General features: G+C 40.6%; 1 protein-coding gene across 1 annotated transcript; it reads left to right on the top strand.

Annotated features, from left to right (window-relative positions):
• The first annotated feature begins 8 nt into the window (after nucleotides 1-8).
• LOC119720001 (vezatin-like) lies at nucleotides 9-16661 on the top strand. Its single transcript, XM_038189500.1, has 13 exons — nucleotides 9-165; nucleotides 1948-2091; nucleotides 3210-3272; nucleotides 4290-4459; nucleotides 5958-6248; nucleotides 7211-7442; nucleotides 8568-8639; nucleotides 9875-9971; nucleotides 11152-11374; nucleotides 12475-12653; nucleotides 13492-13613; nucleotides 14420-14500; nucleotides 15650-16661. The coding sequence occupies exons 1-13, from the start codon at nucleotides 127-129 to the stop codon at nucleotides 16511-16513; spliced, it is 2577 nt and encodes an 858-aa protein (XP_038045428.1). The 5' UTR covers nucleotides 9-126; the 3' UTR covers nucleotides 16514-16661.
• The last annotated feature ends 4515 nt before the right edge of the window (nucleotides 16662-21176 follow it).

Raw genomic sequence — 21176 nt, 5'->3', positions numbered from 1 at the left:
CGCGCACCAGTGACGGTCATCGACTGTCATGACTGTGTACAGTCGAGTCACTGGCAGCGGTGTAAAAGCATGGAAAACAGTGCGTGAAATGTGCAAATCAAATCCAAGAAGAGGACCTAGGCCTACATGAACATCATGGCCGAAGATGAGGAAGTGCTCCTTAAGGTAAATAACACTGAGGAAAGAATGAATGGAGTATAAATCCAGCCGCCAATTCACAGTGCTTCATCCGGTCATGATTGTGTAGCCCAGGTTGGACGAAGTCTTCATTGCAATCCCTCCGTAACGTAGGGAGGAAAGGGAGTCCACCAGGGCTAATGATTGTGTAACTATACAGGGGGGGGGGGGGGGGGGGGGGGGGCCTTCTCTGCTAGTTCACGTGAAAAATGCCCTAAATGACAACCCAATGATAAAATTTAGGGCTGTGTAAATCCAGCTACCTATGCATTAATAATTGAAGAGCGACCCCATTTTGGAAATGGGTAGCAGCCGCCCCCCCCCCCCTGCTTTTTGATTTTATGGAGGCCAAGTGTCCGGAAAAACAACAAACATGCGCCCTCATTTGGGAAAATGGGTAACAGCCCCCCCCCCCCCCCCCCCTTTTTTGATCTTACGGAGGTCAAGTGTCCGGAGAAAAGAAACACGTCTTCATTTCGGCTTTGGACATGTTGGAGCATTTTTGCAATGTAATGACTGATCTTCCTTGACTGAGATGATATATGACAAAAATGTTTGATGACAAAAATGGCGTCAGGATACAAGATTCTTTCGAAATTTCGAAATTATTTTGACTTTCCTGTCCCCGCCCGGAAAAGTGCAATTGCTGATTGGGTAACTTAGTTGAAGTTGAATACTGTTAATAATACATAATAGTCGAATATGAAATAATAGGCCTACAGCGATCACATATTTATATGCCCAGTTCTGTGTGAAAGAAAACAAAATCCACTTTTTATTTATTTGACTGGAAAGAGTTCCATAGGCCTACCTGGGCATCACTTGACTCAGCTTAAGTCGTGACACCCTGTGCACAAACCCTACCATGCCTTTGACTCTGACTCTTCAGATGAGGCTGGTCTATGAAACAATGGCAAGTGTTTTCTTAGTAAATTCTTCAACATTTTCACTGCCATTTGCCTGCTACATGTACATGTTAACTTTGACTTTTTATGTTGTCGCTTTCTGATGGCTGATACTTGATATTGTCGCGTCAGTGCAACAAGGTCGTATCTCCTAAAATGGCATGAACGACGCAACATGCGAGTTTTAGAATGTCAAAAGGTCGTATCTCGCTTAAAATAACCTGGATGTACGGTCCACAAAGTCAATGGACGTCGAGATACAACCTTGTTGCACGGAGCGTATTTGCGCGAGATACGACTTTGTTGCAGAATGAAGTTATGAATGCAAAACGCAAGTTTTAGTATGTCAAAAGGTCGTACAGTATCTTGCTTAAAATAACCCGGATGTACACGCAAAGTCAATGGACGTCGAGATACAACCTTGTTGCACGGAGCGTATTCGCGCGAGATACGACTTTGTTGCAGAATGGAGAACTTTATGAATGCAAAACGCAGGGTTTAGTATGTCAAAAGGTCGTATCTTGCTTAAAATAACCCGGATGTACAGGCAAAGTCAATGGACGTTGAGATACGACCTTTGTTGCATGGAGCGTATTTGTCCGAGATAGACTTTGTTGCAAAATGGGGTTACGACCTTTTTGCACTGACGCAACGATGTACAGTAGGTCACTGCAGGGAAAAATGAGTGATGTCCATGTATGGCAGTCTTCCCATTTGACTTACCAAACTACATGTAGTTGGTGACATTAAAAGAACATGATTGCAGTTACCATGGGTACAGTGAGTGCGACAGTTCCGGATAAATACATTTTAGAAAGAACTTATTTTAGGCCTAATGATCCATTGTTTCCTTTTTTTTCTTTAGACGTCGCCTCTGAGCCTATATCTGAGAGAGACCTGCCCAGACCAAGACTTTGAGACTGCTCCTTCAGTTAGCGATAAGAAAACAGAGGATATAACGAACAGGAACAAGAAGGATGTTTGTTTGATTCAACTACATGTTCTTAAGGTAAAAAAAAAAATCAAACAGGTTTGAGGTTTTCGACTTTCTTTGTCGGGGAAAAGTGCACTTTATCAATTAAAGCTACAGTCCATCATTTGCAGCTATCCAAAAAGTAACTGACGTAATTATTGTTGAAAATCATACTTGGTTGAAAGTTAGTAAGGGGACTAAACTCCCTGTGAAATTATTCTTTCTTGCAAGCTGTCATTTTGAAGAAATCAACGAAAGAAGGCCTTTCCAGACGCACCGTTGGAAATTTCCGTTAGTAGTTCATTTATTTTTCAGGGTTTTTTTTATTTGTTTATAATTTTGGTGACTTTTTATGCTGAATGACATCGCACTTTGCTCCTGAATATGGAAATGCTCATCGATTGGCATAAAACCAAAACGAAGATTAAAAATAAAGCTAAGTGAAACACAAAAGGTACATTTCAAAGTTTGAATTGGATAACAAAGAAAATCCATTGCAATGGCCCTTTTAATAAAGTGTATTTAAAGTATAAACAAATATTGAGTGGCTCAGAGTGGACTGGAGAGAATATTATCGCAAGGTAAAATCTGGACTTTTCCATTTCACGAGGCGAAGCCGAGTGAAATGGGAAAGTCCAGATTATATGGAGCGATAATATTCCTCCCATTTTACAATTTAAAGCCACTCTTGTTTAACTGATACATGTAGATCCTTGTCATTTGATTTACAGTTGAAATAAATTAAGGTCTGTCTTCCAAACCACCCCTTCAAGAAAAGTTACGCGTAACGCTAAACGCACACACCAGCATGCATTGGCACACAAACGCCGCGCCATGGAACAAGGACGATCCTTGGTAAATCCCATTCCCCTTGGGCGAATGGGACTTTTTGAGCCCCGGCGTGAATGGAAGCAATAACGAATGTCACTTGATGTGAGTTCCAGCAATCAAATGACAAGGATCTGTATGTCGGTCATATAATAAGTGATAAAGAATATGGCTGTATCCAGAACATCTATGGCCATAGTTTGTAGTGTACATGTACATGTATGAGAGCCCATACTATGTATGAACACAAGTAAAATCCTGTTGATTGAAGCAGGTTACTAACGAGTCTAAAACAACGTGTGTCTTTGACGAATTGTCTTTTCCAGGCAGCAATACATCAGGCTTTTGAATGGATGTTCCCTCCAGTATCAGACTTCATTCAACACATTGTAAGTATCAGCACTATTTACTTTCATTTGTCTGTTTGTGAAAATATTTCTATGCTGAATTCCTCTGCTGCAACATTTACACATACCGGGGTTTCCACAGTCGTGGAAAAAAATCCGCGGAAAAGTTATGGATTTTTGTTATTTCACAAGACGTCATACCATGGAAGTAGGGAGTGTGGCCTAGTGGTTAGGGTTCGTGACTCACGATCAGAGGGTCAGGGGTTCGAATCCAGGTGCTGGTCATATGTTGTGTCCTTGGGCAAGCCACTTTACCCCCAGTTTATAGAGTTTATACCTCTGGTTCTTTTCAGAACCATTCTCTTAGTTGAGAAATTGTTCACACATGGAGTTTCTGCAAACCTTTCATTATTTAGTATCTCCACCATGCAAAGCCTCAAATCTTACTTACAATGTACTTTACCCCCCCCCACTTGCCTCCCTCTGCCTAGGAGTATAAATGGGTATCGGCATTATCTGGGGAGTAACTTGTGATGGACTAGCATCCCGACCAGGGGGAGTAGAAATATTCTTAGTCATTTCATGCTACTGAAACCGGAGATAAACGCCGGCCTGATGGGCCACATTGGCTCATGACAGATTTTACTACTTACAGATCATGTAGAGTTGATATTCCAACCCCAAAAAAGTCATGAAATAGTCATGAAATCCTGCACAACCATACACGTATGTACATGATGATGCATATTATATGGTAATGGCAGTCCTCCAGTTGGCATTCGTTTACTTAGGGTACTTTCGAAGGGTTACACCTCTATGTTCCGACACCCCTATGTTCCGACTGCACATATTCCTATTCCTAACCCTAACCCTAACCCTAACCCTAACCGGGAGTAACACAATCTAGGTTGTCGGAACATAGGGGTGTCGGAACATAGAGCAGTCACCCTTTCGAAGTGACGTCGTGATGACATCCCTACTCCTGTAGGCGTAGTTAAAGGCAATACATTGGTGCCATTTTGATGGACTCATATTTTGGTTTTCCCCACCAACTTTCAGGAAACTGAATTCTTGCCGCGGTATTCATCGCTGGCATTAGACAGCCACCTCTTGCTGGATGCAGACAGGCAGACCATTCATGCGTACTGTCCCAAGGGGAGTCAGGATTCCACACGGCAGTCACCTGCTCAACACCACCGTACAGTAGGGCTGTATGGTCATGTGCTTTGGTGAGAGTTTTACATTTTGTAGCTCGGTAATTGTTGAGTTTTGTCGGTGATCGTGTAGTTACAGGCCCGGTTTTCTACCAGAGAACAAAATCCACTTTTATTTTATTTGACTTACCTAACTATTTGGCGACATTAAGAACATGTATGTCATAGAAAGAGGGCAGGGTTTTGATTTTTATTTTTAGGGGTAATTGGGGGTAAAATGACAATGATGACAATAAAACGCAGCACGAAAATTAAAAATTGCGATCACTGCTATGTACCATGAAAGTGCAAGGCGCGCTTAATCGAATGTCACCAACCGTAAACAGTGCATGAAAATTGTAATTTCCACCCCAAGAAACTGTTCCAAAGGAGTCATTATACTTGAGAGAAGTCTGCTTTAGTTTGCAAAGGTCATTTTTAAGTGATAAAAAACACTCTTCACTCTAATTCGATCGAAACTAAACAGTGGCCCCACGTACACTACACGATTGCCATTTTGTCTGGGTTTGAAATATGTACAGGGATGGTAGATTGTGCTGCGTGGCCTACAGTTGACAGTGGTAGTTACAGGTACCAAATGTACATTGTATTTTTCTCTTGGATGGGGAGTAGCAATATTAGTGTAAAGTGCCTTGCCCAAGGACACACACACCATAACCCCAGCCAGGAAACGAACCCGCAGTTCGCAGACTTTAACCACAAGTTATTGAGAGCAATGCACATGGGAAAAGTCTTGTGCTAGAACTGATTGTGAAAACACTGCAAGCATGTATAAGATTTTTCAGCTGAAGGGCCATTCTTTGGTCACTGTGTGACGTAACACCGTGTGACGTAACACTGTGTGATGTAACACTGTGTGACGTAACACTGTGTGACGTAACACTGTGTGACGTAAATTGAGCTCGTCTGATATTGAAGTTTTCCCCCTTATTAAAACTACATCTGACATATTACCACTTTCACTGATTCATCACGTTAGTACTTTTTACTCCCTACCTCAGAGTATAGTTTCTACTTTCACAAATTTTTTCAAAATATTAGGAAGGGTCATCAAACTTTGGTCATGTGTGTGACATCAGACGTAAAAATTGTATCAGCCCATAGCGAAATTTCACACTTTTTTCCAAAGTTCTAAGGAAACACTCATCACCCATACTAATTTTGGAGTAAGATTAGTCTTTTGTGATTTACAGAATGTATAAATATTGTACATCCACTGGTTTATTTTTACTATTCAATGGGAATTGTTCTGTTGGTCACGTGTGTGACATTTTCATCAGTAATGTATGTGACATTTTGTAATTAAATTGAAGCTTATTTATGCATGAAAAGACCAACTTATGAAACATCTGAAGAAATTCGCTTCTTTACTTACCAGCAACAGTTTAGTGAACAATAATCATTTGTATTACATCACATAAAAAAACCTTATTTTTTCCCAAAAATTAATTCAGTTTCAATTTCTGAAGAATCGCCCTAACAAGAGATACAAATAATGTGTCGTTTTTTTCAGTGGCTTAGCTGTTTTGTTTACTGCCCTCGCTGTACTGTACCAGAGTGCAGCAGAAAGTAACTTCACCTACTCGTATGCCGCCCTCTACATTGTCGTGCTGTTGGCATCCACCGCCTACACATTGCACTGGGCACGAACCTGCTGGATTTTCAACAGCCTGAAAAGCTTGCATCAAAACAGCATTCAATCCTGGGCCCAATGTCTGATGCTGTTGAATCGGCAGGGGGTGTTGCTGAAGAAGAGTATCCGCTACATTCAGGAGGTGGAAGTCATATCCAGAGGCTTTACCATGTAAGTTAAACAGAATTCTATAATTTCCAGAATCCTAAAATGAGGAACATTGTTATACATGTTGATTTTCTCTTTCTGAGAATGTTCGACATAAACATTGTTCAACAGTTTTGACATGTTACATTGTCACTGTTTCGATAAAGTGAGAAATCCGTCCAAAACCGATATTTGAAGCAATTGGAGATTTTTGGATATTCTAACATTTTATGATGTCCTCTAAATGATTACCAAATTTTGAGACACAAAATTCTGTCTGTCATTAATTATGCTAATTACAAAAAGTGTTGACAAAGTTTTTACACAAAGTTTTTGACGAAGTGACGAATCTGTAATCGTCCCTTAGTCCTATAGATTTTGCACATGTGCTATATTTAGGTTTATGTAACCTCTACGATTTTGCATTTTGATGAAATGACAAATCTATGCTATCAAATAGGTATACATTTTATATACTCGCGCACAGTGTACAAACATATGCTGCATTTACATCACTTGTGACGAAGTAGAATTTCCGTTTTGACAAAGTGATGGATATCTTTAGTAATTACATGTAATGTCTCCTAATTAAACACGATTTTATGAAAACGGAGAAATAGTTTTGGTTATTTAATACTGGGCTATCACATCATTTATTTATTTTTTGAATTTTGGGTGAGAAATGCATGCGAAAATGTGATTTGAAAAAATTGACCAACTTCAAACACGATTTTCTCAAACTCACTTATGCAGCTGTGTGCGCAGATTCATTCGTCAAAACGGTGACGACATGTACACAATGGAACAGACCTTTTTAGCACTGGTCAGTTTTCATTTTGTTTTCTGTGAAGTTGAAATTTACTCAAAATAAATAAAAAATCGGGCGAAATTTTGCAAGTTACTTTTTTTTTTTAACATTCTGGGATTGTGTTAGTGTACCGGTAGCTGCTATAATCATTGTGGTTTCTATTTCAAATTGCTATTAGGTTGAGCCCCTACACACCCGTTGTCCGTCTTGAAAACGCAGCATCCTCAAAACAGCAGCGCCAGTGCCTGGCACTCAGGAAGGCCTGCTTCTCAGCTGCTAGAGCTCAATTCAACGCCCTCCGAGATGCAACGCTGGGGGTCATGAAACAGCTCCCTCTGGTGGCCGAGATCGACCATGTCAATAACTACCTGGCTGTGGTGTGTTTGGAGGACACCGCTCCATGGATTAAGGTATTGTTAGACAGTAACGGCGCCCTCTATTGGACACTTGCATCTTATGGCATCCTTTGTTAGCACAATGCACAATGTACCTTAATTTAACCCTAACCGCCCTGAATCCTCCAATATCCTTTTTGCAAATTGGAGGAATTTGTAGGATTGAGGTTACATGGCCAAAGTGTGTCTTGGGCCGGACCTTGTGTTGTTTATGCTCAGCCGTGCATAAATTTAGTCCTTGATTATACTTGACATCCTCCGCACTGCTCCAGGATGTCACTGCCTCTGCCTCAGCCTATTGACAGACATAGCCGGAGGATTTAGCAGGATTCAGGCAGTGGTCACCCCTCCATGGACCATATTCAAGAAACAATGGAGGAATTTGCAGGATTGAGGCTATATGCTATTTTTCCATGAGGCCAATCGGAAGATTTTGCAGGATTGAGGCTACATCCTAGCAAAAAGGCCTAGGGAGTTAGGGTTATTAAAAACACCTTTTGTTGGTACTTATTGCAATTGGTAATTCTATAAATGTGGGATCCACTTTTTTTCCCTTTCCCTGTTACAACTGACATCTATTATTTTGTAATTCCGGATGCGCTCCTTGACCCTCCTATGCAAACATACATTCTTTGCCAAGTTGTCCTTTCAGTCAAAATCAAGTGACTGTTTTCAACAGTTTAGAATTCCCAGTCGACACAAATTGACTGGCTGTGACTGAAATGTAACTTGATACAGCTTTACTTTGACCGGGGGTGATTGATAAGTCACCTGTGCCCACAACTTGCCCGCTTTGTCTGTTCATGGTCTGTTGACTGAGTTTGACTAGTCACAGTGCTTGCCTGATCTGACTGCTGGTGACTAGCCTGTGTTAAAAGTGTAGCAGGGGAAGTGGATGGAAATGCATGTTGACTGTCTGTGACTGTTTTAATAGTAGGAGGGTCAATGCACTCTTCCTCCAAGAGTGTTATGTGAGGCAAACAACCTACTCAACAAATAAAACAATTTTGTCAATAAAGTCATTTATAATGACACTTGAATGGCAAATTACATAGTTCAAAGGTAGTATGAGGACAGGAAACATGATCTTAGGATGACCTGAGTGAAAGATTTTCCATGGTTTATTTGTTGATCTTGCAGATGACTGACATTGAGAATGATCAAGATTCCCTGACGGAACTCACAGGCTGTTTCTCCCTCGCTACTCTCAAAGTAAGTACTGTCTCGGGTGTTTGTCATGAAAAAGTTATGAAACGACTAAAAATAATGAAAGACCTGATCGCCATTTCATTTTATGCCCAAATTGTGCACAGTGTGGTACCACAGTAGAGTTACGGTGCATAGAGCTATATTAAATTACTAGAGCGCTAACTCCTCATTCATGCGCGCGGAGACGCTTTGAAGCCGCTCTGGGCGCAGACATTTTGAATTGATGCGCATGTTTGTAGAACACAATCTAAATAGATGGATTGAATTTTAAAAGTGTACTCTAAATGCAACGCGCAAGTAGAATGTACGCAAACAACTTGAGCGCATCATGACTGTTCAGAAAACGTCACGGCAAAAAGCATCTGCAGCGAATACGCGCACGCGTTGGCGCTGTTTGCGTAGAGCAAAATGAAACGCTCATTTGCTGATCGTGTGTTTCGGTTTTGGGCGTATCGGCTTCGATGACGCACCGGTATGGAATACAAACGCATGCAAATAGCCGTACAAAAGCCGTACAAACTTTCGAGTTTTGCGTAGGTTTGTGCACAAACATGGATGCGCCCATCAGGCATTACTTTGTACATCGAGTTAGCGCTCTAATAATTTAATATAGCTCTATGTTACGGTGTCAAACTCATGCGTATTGTGCAGTGATGTGGTTCAAACCGTGAAGGGAGCCATGGGTGTTTGTGTTCTTGGGCAAGACACTTTTCTGCAATTGCCTCTTTCCTCTCTCCCTGTCATGCCTGTGAGGGTAGATGACAGATTGCCCATTTGCCATTTACTGCAGAAATACGGGGGGAGTCAGGTTGGTGTGGCGGTACTTTCCTCGCCTTCCAACGCTATGACTCGGGTTCAATTCCTGCCCAGGCCAATATGTGGATTGGGCTTTCAGTCCCTACCTGATTCCATGGGTTTCCCCAGAATATTCTTCTGGGTTTTCCTCCCACCTCTAAAACTGTAACTTCTTCTCATTGTCTTCTCTCCACAAGTTTCTTCAGACTTGCGAGCTACAGTGCCTAGGGCGCTTTTGAGAAATCCTTGGTTTCAGTACAAGAAATTAGAAAAATGACAATCATAAAAACAGCAACAATTGTGAAGTACTTTAAGACTTTGGTATCAAGCGCTATATAACCCGCACAATATTCATTATTTAAATTTTCATGCAGAGTTCCAATAGGCCACAGATCATAGTTTTAGCCACTGTAGACTTTTTGTGTTGATTTTAACTATTATAGGTGATGAACAGTTTGTTCCTGGAGCAGAGGTCAGAGTGTATACGCAGGCTGGTACTGAGCACGTGCCCTGATGCAAGGCTAGAGCCACACATAACAGGTTGGTCATTTGTAAAGCTAACTTTCATCTAAGCCTAGCATCACCTACCTAGACTACCAATTAACATCACTCTTATAGGCAAATCTGACGACCATAATTGGACTAATTGGCTTCGATTTACCCTGGATTTACTCCTTAACTTGAGTTGAATCCAGCTAATTAATCCTCAAATTTTATGATCATGTTTGGGGTATTGATAGTGGAGACCACAATACCTGTACATATGTACGTGCACAGTAACAAATTAAATGCGTGCGTGGTACGGTCCGGTATATACCACGCATGCATTGACTGCAGCCAGCTAGCAGTAGTCATTCAATAAGACGACCCCCAAAATGGACAGAGCGCATGCGTATAGACTAGAGGGGGTACTGGTATTGATATGGTCACGATGCATATGCGATGTACATGAGTAGGATACCCTTTCTTGACACCGATGCATGCAGCGATCACGGGCCGTGCCAAACCACTTTTCACTTTGCCAACCGCAGTACAGGAAGTCGATGCCAATGCGTGATTTGTTGAATGCCGACTTACACAAAGGATTTTGTAATGCTTTTTATGGAAAGGGGACCGAGGGTAACACCACGACTTGAGCAAAATGGTGACTTATAAAAGCCGACTTAGAAATAAAAAAATCAATGGAAATGCATTACGGAGATGTACGCACATTCTAAATACTAGCAAGCCGACGTTGAAATCTCAACTTTGAAAGGATTGATTCTAAAGATTTGATTCCTCAAAAAAAAAAAAAAACTGCGTTGTGCATTAAACACATAGACTGTAGTCCTAATTTCAATCTCCAAAATAGTTAGATATAAAAAATTCCAGGGGTTAAGATCGCGCAAGGCATGGTTGGTACCAACATGGCACAGCAAGATTGAAATGGAAGTTCATTTTAACTGTAAATCAAATGACAAGGATCTATATGTCAGTTATATAAAACAAATATTGAGTGGCTTTAAATTGTGAAATGGGAGGAATATTATCGCTCGGTAAAATCTGAACTTTTCAGTTTCACTCGGCTTTGCCTCGTGAAATAGAAAAGCCAAGATATTACCATGAGCTCAAAAACATCCAGGTGTATGATGGGAAGGGTCACATGTCAAGCCTAGAAGCTTTTATTTTTAGCTCTCATTAAATTTAATTTACATTTTATTTTTATTAAATCCTTCGACAGTTCATTCTCTAAACTCATGGTGTAATATCGTCAGTAACATCAGTGCATCATGCAAAGCAACGCTAGAAAAACTGCAACGGAGTTATGACTGTCACAGGCAGAGACCTAGCCGCAACACAGACCAGGTCCTCTCAGAGAGGCCTCCCCAGGGTGGGGGTGAGATGGATAGGGTCGGCTGTGCTGTGCGAAGCTTGAGACTCCACCTCGAGGCAACACTAAACAGGTAGATGTATGAACTGGCACATTAGGAAACACAGTACAAATGTTTGGCATACACCCTTTTAGTAGGGCTCTAAAGTGTGTTGTTTTAAGAACCTATTAGAGTATGAAAGATCAAAAGAAAGTAGAATACAGTAAACTCTTGTTACCTCAAAGTCAGATACCCCAAAAGTCTGTTTATCTCGAAGTAATACCCCATTCCTGTCAAGAGAATAGGATTTTATACGGTACATAAATACCCCCGTACCTCGAACTACCCGCACAGGTACCTCCGTTTACCTCAAACTTTTGTTCGGCCAGTCCATAGAAAATGCCCCAAAATAGTGATAAAGAAGCATAAACAACATCGCGAAAATGTTTAGTTGCAATTTTTGTAAGGCCAGTCCATAGAAAATGACGCCAAAACAGTCACAAAGAAGCATAAACAACATTGCAAAACTTTTTTTTATGACTTATTACTGCCCAACGGACTTGGTCTTTTCACTTGGGGATGCAGCTTACATGTAGCTGCCACTGACCCATTTGTGGCCCACACGCCAGCAATCCAATCAATAGCTCTTTGCTGTGGCCGTGTGACCGCATTAGTTAGAAACCACTGAGGATGCGCGCCAGATAGCCCGATCACTACCGCTAGCCCAGCTGCAAGTGGTGCGCCTTCTATCGATTCAGTAGGACTGGCCATGTGACCACGCCACACATCGGAAAACGCCGAGCGTGGTGCGTTGATATCTAAAATCAAATGACATGCAATAAAGATTGGCTATACACAGTCACACAATTTGTGTGGTTTATTGTCATGTTTTAGGCTAAGAACAATATGAAATCTGAGAAAAATGATGCTTGGTGACTTTTTAAAAAGAAGGAAAGTGTGCCAAGTAACATGCCCAGTGCATAGTCAGTAATGGTAGAAGTCATTAATGTACAAACACTGACGTGTAGACATGGTAGATGACATGACTGAAGAAAAATTTGAAAAATTGTTAACCTCGAACTCTGGATATCACAAATTTTGTATCCATTCCCTTGAGGTTCGACTTAACAGGAGTTTACTGTATACCGGGTACATTTGAACATTCGCACAAGCCATGGTCTTAATTACTACAGGGTGATTTCAGTGGAGGAGGCTCTTGAGGGGCGTGACCAGCAGCTAGTGGGAGGAGGTGACAGGATCAATGCAGTTACCTCCGAGATGCTGGAATCTGTCCAGAGGGAGCTGACGGCATCTCAGGACTGTCTGCAGGAGGCGGCGTCATCGCTTGAGAAGATGAGCAGCAAAGAAATCAGTAAGAACACTCAATAATGGGGAGCACATCAAGTGTTCACTATTGTTTAGGCCAAAAAAAAAAAGTCTCCGGTTTCTGGTATGCGCGCGCGTCGCCATAGCCATGCACGTCGGCAAAATGAAAAAGGTTTTTTTTCAATGAAAGATGATGTCTCAAAACCGCCAAACTCACTGGTTTGACTGGAATCCTGCTGCTGCACAATTTTAAGTAAAATTAGGTTACCGCCCAAAACTCCATGTGATGTACATTGCTTGTGACTGGTATTTAGCTGTTGTTTACTTAGCATAACAATCGCATGGAGTTTTGGCCGGTAACCTGATTTTATTAAGCAAGACGTTTTTGTGCTTAAGCAAATTTTGTGCTTAAGCAGCTCTATGAAATTGGCCCCTGCCATGGAGCTGCCATGCCATGGAGCTGCCATCTAAACAATCACTGACAGTCAAAAAATGAATCCTCTTCCCCTGCCATGCCTTTTAAACAGGTTAGTCACCAACAGTCATCATATTTCAAGCAAACACTGTGACTAGTCAAATTCAGTCAACAGACAAAAACAGGCAAGCAGTATACGCACATGCTGGCTTATTCGTCACTTGCAGTCAAAGCATAGCTGCGTCAAGCTACATAAACAGTCACAGCCAGTCAATCCTCCTTTATGTGGGCTGGGAACTCTTAACTGTTGAAAACAGTCACTTGATTGATTTGGATGGCAAGGACAACCGGGCACAGAATGTATGTTTGCATAGGAGGGTTATGAGCCGTTACATTTATCATGTTGCCTGAACATTATACATGTATTTGTGCGTCACAGCTTTTTCCCCTTGGTTTTTTTCGTTCCCAGGTTGTAAGCAGAGTAGGGGAGATGGTAGTCTTGATGCTGAGCAGTCCAATCTCCATCCAGACAGCAGAGAACCCATCCTGTTGCTGCCAATGAGGGATACTGAAATAGAATTTGATGATCAGGTGGGATATGCATGTGATACTTTAAGTTTTGTTCATAATGACGTGATTGGACTTGAGCTGATCTTGTATTGAAATTGCTCTAGAATTGGTGTCTTTTTTTATATCATTGGACACTTTTTGTTTACAATTCTTTTTTACACCAACTTTGTCTTTTGTGAGGAGTTTGGGCAAAATGAGACGGAACTGGGCACAACAAATAGTGGATAAAAATGCAAGCACCAAATGAGGGTGATTTTTTTCTTAATTTTCAGATTTATTGATATTTGTATCATTGATATGTCTACTACGCATATTTCAAAGACATAATATAAAATCATGGAATAGAAGTATTTTTAAGGAAAGACAATTGGCATCTTTCATTTTCAAGACTAAAAAAAGTCGAAATTTTAAAGGCCGTTTTCTCAGTATTTTACTTTTTTGACATGTCGATAAATGTAAACTTTAAACAGACCATGGAATGTCTGATGGAAGTGCAGTTCTAACTGTATTATGAGGAGAATGTTATTCTCTTTCCTAACACCTGCAAACCTTCATCTCAACCCCTTCCCAGTTCTGTCCCATTTTGCCAGAACGCCTCACATTTATTGATTTTAAGCTATTGTATTCACGTTCCCGTTCATCAGGGTTTTTTTCTGAAGTCGTAAATCAAAAATCGAAAAAAAATCCCCCTTTGTACATTTTTGGTCATGTTCCATTTCAGGTTCTGCTAACAAGTTTCTGGTATTCGATTGAACAACTTGCATATGATTAGACAATTAATATTGCAGTTTTATTTTTTGTCATTTTTGTGTGCCTGGTTCTCCCAGATATTTGAAGCGTACACAGACACCGACCCAGGGCAGAGAGATGACGAGGAATGGGGCGAGGAAATCTCAGATGCTGAGAAGGTTTGTATCCAGCTTTTCAGTTGAAAATAAAACAGATCTTAAAAAAGTACGCCTAAGTTTAACCCTAACCCCCTAGGCATTATTGCAAGGGACTACGCTAAAATCTTCCAAAATCCTCAACTGTGCAGAAATACTTTAACTCTAACTCCCTAGCATGATTTTATGGGAACCATACCCATCCTGGCAAATTCCAACACCATATGGCAAACTGCACACACATATTTCTGACTTTGATTCTGGAGGTGTGCCAACCCAATGTAAAAGACTTGTCAGTTTAGGGGTACTGTACCCGTCCTGACAGTTTCCAACAAAACATGCCGTTGGGGTTTGATGGGTTGGGGGAGGTTAGGGTTATATGTAAAATATGGCAGAGCAAATCTGTTTTTGTTCAGAAAAAAGTAACAATTTGGACACAGTTCAATGCCCCAGAGAGTGAGTTGCCACAATATTTTATGATTTATTATTTTTAATAATGGTAATTGAACTAAAGAGATTTTGCCATCAGTGCACACAGTATGAGGCAACTTTCAACTGTTGCCATGTCCATTTCTTGTAACGCGAGTTCCCGATAAAAAACTTATTGCCAAACCAATAGAAAGTTTTTTTATTGGCCCTTTTTTTGGTAGTTATAGTCTCTTAATTCGGGCGACTCACAATACAGTGTGCCACCAAGAGTTTGCCATGGAAAGTTCATTTTTCCCAGTGCATTGTGGGAGACGGTCGACAAATTCACAGCGCGGGACATTTGAAATTGTTCATTTTTTTCTGTCAGTGGTTTCGTAAGCGTATGATTCGAGTACATGTTTGACCTTTTCTTTTCTTTTTACCAATATGGTGATTTTTGATTGACGGCAGAAAGTATGCCCCAATCTATAACAAGTTAGCTCGAGTTGTCTCCTGACACTCATTCATATGGGCCATGTTTGTCGACCGTAAACTTGAAAAGTTGACTCTCCATGGCAAACTCTTAGTGGCGCACTGCATTGTGAATCGTCCAAATTCCAAGGGATCTTCTGTGAGAAAAACATGCACCCTAGAGGCTTCGACTTTATAGAATAACCCCCCTCTAAATGTAACGTGAGTCACCATGGAATCGCCCATACGTAGAATCTTGAAAGGTCTTAATTTTGCACGATTCTTAATCCACAGGTGCGACGGAGGCGGGAGGCAGAGGAAACCAAACGCTTGCTGCAGGAACTACGCTCCGTCTTGACAGTCAGAAAAGCAGAAAGGGAACGCATGAAATCAGAGAAGAACCGGACCGCTGGATGTGCCAAGGGTGAGGATGGTCACAGTGATGTATCCAGATCTGTTGGAAAAGAAGCTTCTCCCAAACTGGCGACTGATGAAGATTTACAAACAGATAGTAGAGTCGCGGAGAATAAACCTAGCTCCTTTTATGTCCAAAATAAAATTGCCAAAGATACAATTCTTGCCGACAGACAGCTGGACTCTTTGGAGGGTTCCAGCGATTTGAAAATCCACAATTGTCAAGACGGAAAAAAAACAGATTCAAAAGAGAAGGTTGAAGGCAGGACAGGTGGTTTCTCAAGGGACGTCAGTGAAAATGATACTGTTCACACTGCAGTTAATGTAAGTGAATCGGGAGTTAGGGATTCGGATGATGGAAGGATGGTGGACCTCTCAAGGGATGTTGGGGAATCAGAACCAAGAAGATCTGCCGCTGGACTTGCCAGTAGCCTTGGTGATTTAAAGTCGGCCAAGTCAACCAATCAAAGTCATGCATCCGAATACGACACAACAGTCGCTAGCCAATCGCAAGACAGTCTGGATCCTAAGAACCAGTTCAGTCACGGATATCTCTCAGATGCTGCAACTCAGAGGCCTTCCTTCAACCCGACGGAAGGACAGCGACAATTTGGGCTGTCTTTCTTACCGTCGCTGGCAGCAGAAGCTGCCAGGAAATCTAGACAATGTCGGCAAGAGGAGGAAACTTTCTTTGGAAGTGACGAGGATAGCGAAGAATCAGAGGACAAAGAGAAACAGAGTTAGAAATGAAACTTCTCATATCTTTGTATTAACCAGTTCATGCCGGGGTTATTTTGACAGTGACCGGACCCAGACGCGGGATTGTTTTCACGAACCTCGATGCCAGACGGGTTCAGGCCATCATCTGCGGGTAGCACACCCTGATATTTCCGGCCTCGCTTGCTGCGAGGGGGTCGCTGACAGATATTTCCGGCCTTGCTCCCCGCTTGTTTATCTGTCGTCTGTTCCGAATACCGCAAAACCTTTGCATGTATACACGTCATTCGACGCGAACTTGTTAAAACAAATTTTAAGCTTGAATTTCTTCTGTAAGCTGATCTTTGTATTACAGCTGGTTTTTGTCATGTACACACAAGCAACTTGGTGCTAAAAACGTTAAAAAGTTACGGTGTAAAAAGACATCCAAGATTAAACATGTCCTCTTTGGCAGTTGAACAGCAAGGGAATATTTTATCTTGATTCAAAAAAAATACGAAGGTATTTTCTACACTGCGAAGAAAACACTTGCTTGTTTACCTACATTTCCATATCAGCAACCATGCATGCCACGCACACAAAACTCGCTGAAAAGGTCGCCAAAGCCCCACCATCCTGCATGTCCCTTAAAGCTATAGTCCATCATTTGCAGCCATCCGAAAAAGTAACTGGCGTATTATTGTTGAAAAACATACTTGGTTGAAAGATAGTAAGTGGACTAAACTCCCTGTGAAATTAATCTTTCTGGCAAGCTATCATTTTGAAGTAATCAACGAAAGAAGGCCTTTCCAACGGTGCGTCTTAAGAAATTTAAAAATTTAAATTAGTAGTTCTTTTTGTTATTCGGCGCTGCGCAGGCAAGCATTGGCACAACGCACAGGCGTGCGGTTGCTATAATTCGTCGGATCAGTGCGCGACATCGCGTATAGCTGCAATTCAAAACATGATTCCGCAACTTTTGATTTAAAATTGAGATCCTAGAATGCTGTTTTTCTCGGAATATACAGCTGAAGCTGAGCTGAAACTACATCAGGTTAGTTGTTCAGTATCCTTCATTAGATTTTGAACACTTTTGTTGCTTCAAACGAACAAAATGCACAAATTACAAACATGACAAATGATGGACTATATCTTTAAATAGTCCCGTTGCACGAAGACTCTTCCTAGTTTTTTCAGCGACGCATGGAGTGTACCCTTGTGTACCAAAGAACTCCCTCGCTTTTCTCAATTTATAAATTGCTTTTCTTGCCAGCTCTTGAGATGTTTAGCTTAGTAATTTAATTCTAAATTATATGCGTTCTCGACAATTCATTACCAGTGGGTTTCATATGCATGTAGGCTTTGAATTGGAAATTGTAAAAATAGTAACGATCCATACGTTTTCCTTGAGAGGCCAAGTTTACTCTACCCACAATAAGAGATGTTGGTATTTGTTTTATAACACCTCACCCTATAGTTTTTGCTATTTTATGAGACTTCTAAATCCACGCATTTCAAAACTAAGTATGTTCATAATTTGGGAGATAACTGAAATAAAATGCGAAACAAAGTACTTTTTTTTCAATGCTGTCTATTTTTATTGCTATCTTTGTTGTCCAAATATGAGAACAATGCACACGTGTACACGAATACTGAAATTTTGTATTCTTGTGGAGACATTTCTTTGTTTTCGAGTAGTAAAGTTTTCTAGTTTGAAAGTGAAGTTTCAAAATGCTCTCATTTTAACGAGAATTAATTTCCTTGGCTGAAATTCGGACTTAATATCCCTTTTCTAAAACTCTTCCATTTGCGACCGATCAACCCACCTTGGAAATTCCTAGTTTTTGAGTAAAATCCATATATCTATTTCGTGAAAATCTTGTGGAGACGTATTCATCTATCATGTCTATAGAAATTGCCCTTTGGAGACGTATACAATCTTTTGTTCCCTATTATATTGTGTGCATGTCTCAAGAGGGCACGGTGTATCAGATCCGTATAAAGATAGTCACCACAGCCTGTGTGTATTTAGTGCATACATGTACTCACCAGCCTACTTTTCTTTGTGGCTAGCATGGCTAGAAGAGAAAAGTTGGTTTCTTGCAGCTGTGGATTTTAATCTTTTTTTTCAATGTATAATCTACCTTTGTGTCACACTTCACTTTAGTGGAGGTAAAAGTGAGTCCTTTCAAATGAAATACATGCAAAGATGCAAATACTGAAATGTGTAGCTTCTTATAGGTGAGGTATTCTGGCAAAATAAGATGGAACTGGGCACAGGCCGTAGTGGAGAAAAACGCCCCCCCCCCCCCCCAAAAAAAGGGTTGATTTTTTTTCGATTTTCTGATTTATTGATATCTGTTAATGTAATACACATATTTTTACAAATGAAATCTTGAAATAAAAGTGTTTTTTAAGGGAAACAAATGGCATCTTTCATTTTCACATCTACAAAACAGTCCAAAAATTAAACTCCTTTTTCTCAGTATTTTAGCTTTTCGGCATGTCATGTATGAACTTTAAACAATTGAATAGGCGGCTCCTGTTATAGCGAAAATGGTTAGAACGAAATTCCGTTTATTACAAACAAATATCTTCTGTTCCGGCAAAATTGTGCACATGTCTATGGGGAAAATTTCGCTTAAGACGAAAACGGACAGTACAAAATTCCTGTTACAACGAAAGGTTTTGGCGACCTGGTTGCGTAAAAATGCATTGTTAGTGCCCCATTTATAACGAAAGGTAATCCTGGCTCACAGCTTTTTCTTTCAATTTGAAAGCAGTATTCTCTTTCCTAATACTTGCCAACTCATTTTGATATTTGCCCATTTCTGTGTGCTTTTGCTAGAACACCGCCTCACATACATGTATAACAATGACATACTGACAAGTTTAATCTTGTGGAGCAAAGATATCTCTACTATGACAAAAATAGGACGGAATAAAACAATATTGCTCTTAGTGGATAGAATTCAGGTTTTCAAAATATTTGTTGTAACCTTTCAAAATTCTTTAAAAATGGAAGATAATCTGACAACATCATTGAAAGTTATCTACATAAATGGTATAAAGCTCTCAAAACATATTCAAGTTTAATCTTGTGCTAAATTTATTGTTTACATAAGGTACTTCCTCCCCAAAAAGGAAACAAAAATACACAGCCAATTTCTTTTGTACAGATGCTGAAAACTTTTTACAGATCTTCATCAGAAATATCATACAACCCTGATAAATGCCTTAAAAATGGTGTATTTACATAGGAAAAATTATGTACAATGTACAAACAGCTGATTTTCAGATTTCGGATTCAGGCTCAAAAGGGAAATCTTGGAGCTTACAGCTTTGTGTATGAAAACATGCAAAATGTGTCCACAAGCATGATATACATGTACACGTTCATTTATCTTCAAGCAAACTTGAATCCTCGATGCTGACTGGCTGATCCATGGCCAAAAAAACGTGCTACATTATCCCATGTAGCACGGTCTATACCGCATTCCGCATATATCCCCACGCCATTCCTTCTGTATGCACGTGTAATAGGAAAACCGCTGTCTAGCGCACGGGGCATGTTCCATCTCAACTAACTGTGCGTCAAGTTTGTTATCCCACTCGCGCTCGTGGGACATGGAAAATGTAGTGCGTCTGTGTCCTACATACATACCACGAGGCCGAAGGGACACAGACGTACACTACTCAATTCCATGTTCCACTCGCACTTGTGGGACAACTAATAGTATGCAACTGTAAAATCATTACCGGTATAATGCAAATTAGTACAAGTATGCACATATATACATTCAAATAAATTGGCTCCAACCATAGAGCTATATTAAATTACCAGAGTGATGGCTCGATGTACAAAGTGATGCCTGCTAGGCGCATCCACGTTTGTACTCAAACTTATGGAAAACTCAAACTTTTGTACATCTTTTGTCAGCTATTTGCATATCTGCATTTGTATTCTATACAGGTGCTTTATCGAAGCCGATACGCCCAAAACCAAAACGCACGATCAGCAAATGAGCGTTTCATTTTGCTCTACGTAAACAGCGCAACGCGTGCGCGTATCCGCTGCAGATGAGTTTTGCCGTGGCGTTTTTTAACCATCATGACAAGCTTTTAATTGTTTGCGTATGTTCAACTTGCGCGTTGCATTTAGAGTACACTTTCAAAATTCAATCCATCTAATTTCGTTATGTTCCACAAACTCACACATGAATTCAAAATGTCAGAATGCAGGATGGCTTCAAAGTATCTCCAGGCCAAAGAATGAGGAGTTAGCGCTCTAGTAATTTTATATAGCTCTTTGGCTCTAACATACCCAAAAATAAAATAAAACCAAACAGAAAAGGCACACATCAATGAGTTGTTCATGAAAAAAAACAGCACCACAAAACATTTAAATATTTGAATACACTCTGAAGTGCAGTATTTAAAAAAAATAGGCACAGTAAAATGCAAACCGTGGTCAAGCAACTAACTCTTGCAAATTCATTCCATCTGGCAAAATCAAAATCATTTCTCGCTTCTTACTGTGAATATTTCTGAAAAACAGAAAAGTGCTTTTCCAAAGCAAAATACTATGATGGGTCTATGTATTAAAGTTACATTTATAATAATAATTATTAGGGGAGGCTAATCATCCTTACTCGCAGCTGGTATGCTGAATTGCGAAGGGACGGGGCTACAACGTGGTCGGGCCGCTGGC

This window comes from Patiria miniata, unplaced genomic scaffold (genome assembly GCF_015706575.1).
Source record: "Patiria miniata isolate m_02_andy unplaced genomic scaffold, ASM1570657v1 HiC_scaffold_13, whole genome shotgun sequence".
NCBI lineage: Eukaryota > Metazoa > Echinodermata > Asteroidea > Valvatida > Asterinidae > Patiria > Patiria miniata.
This window is presented reverse-complemented; position numbering and strand designations above follow the sequence as displayed.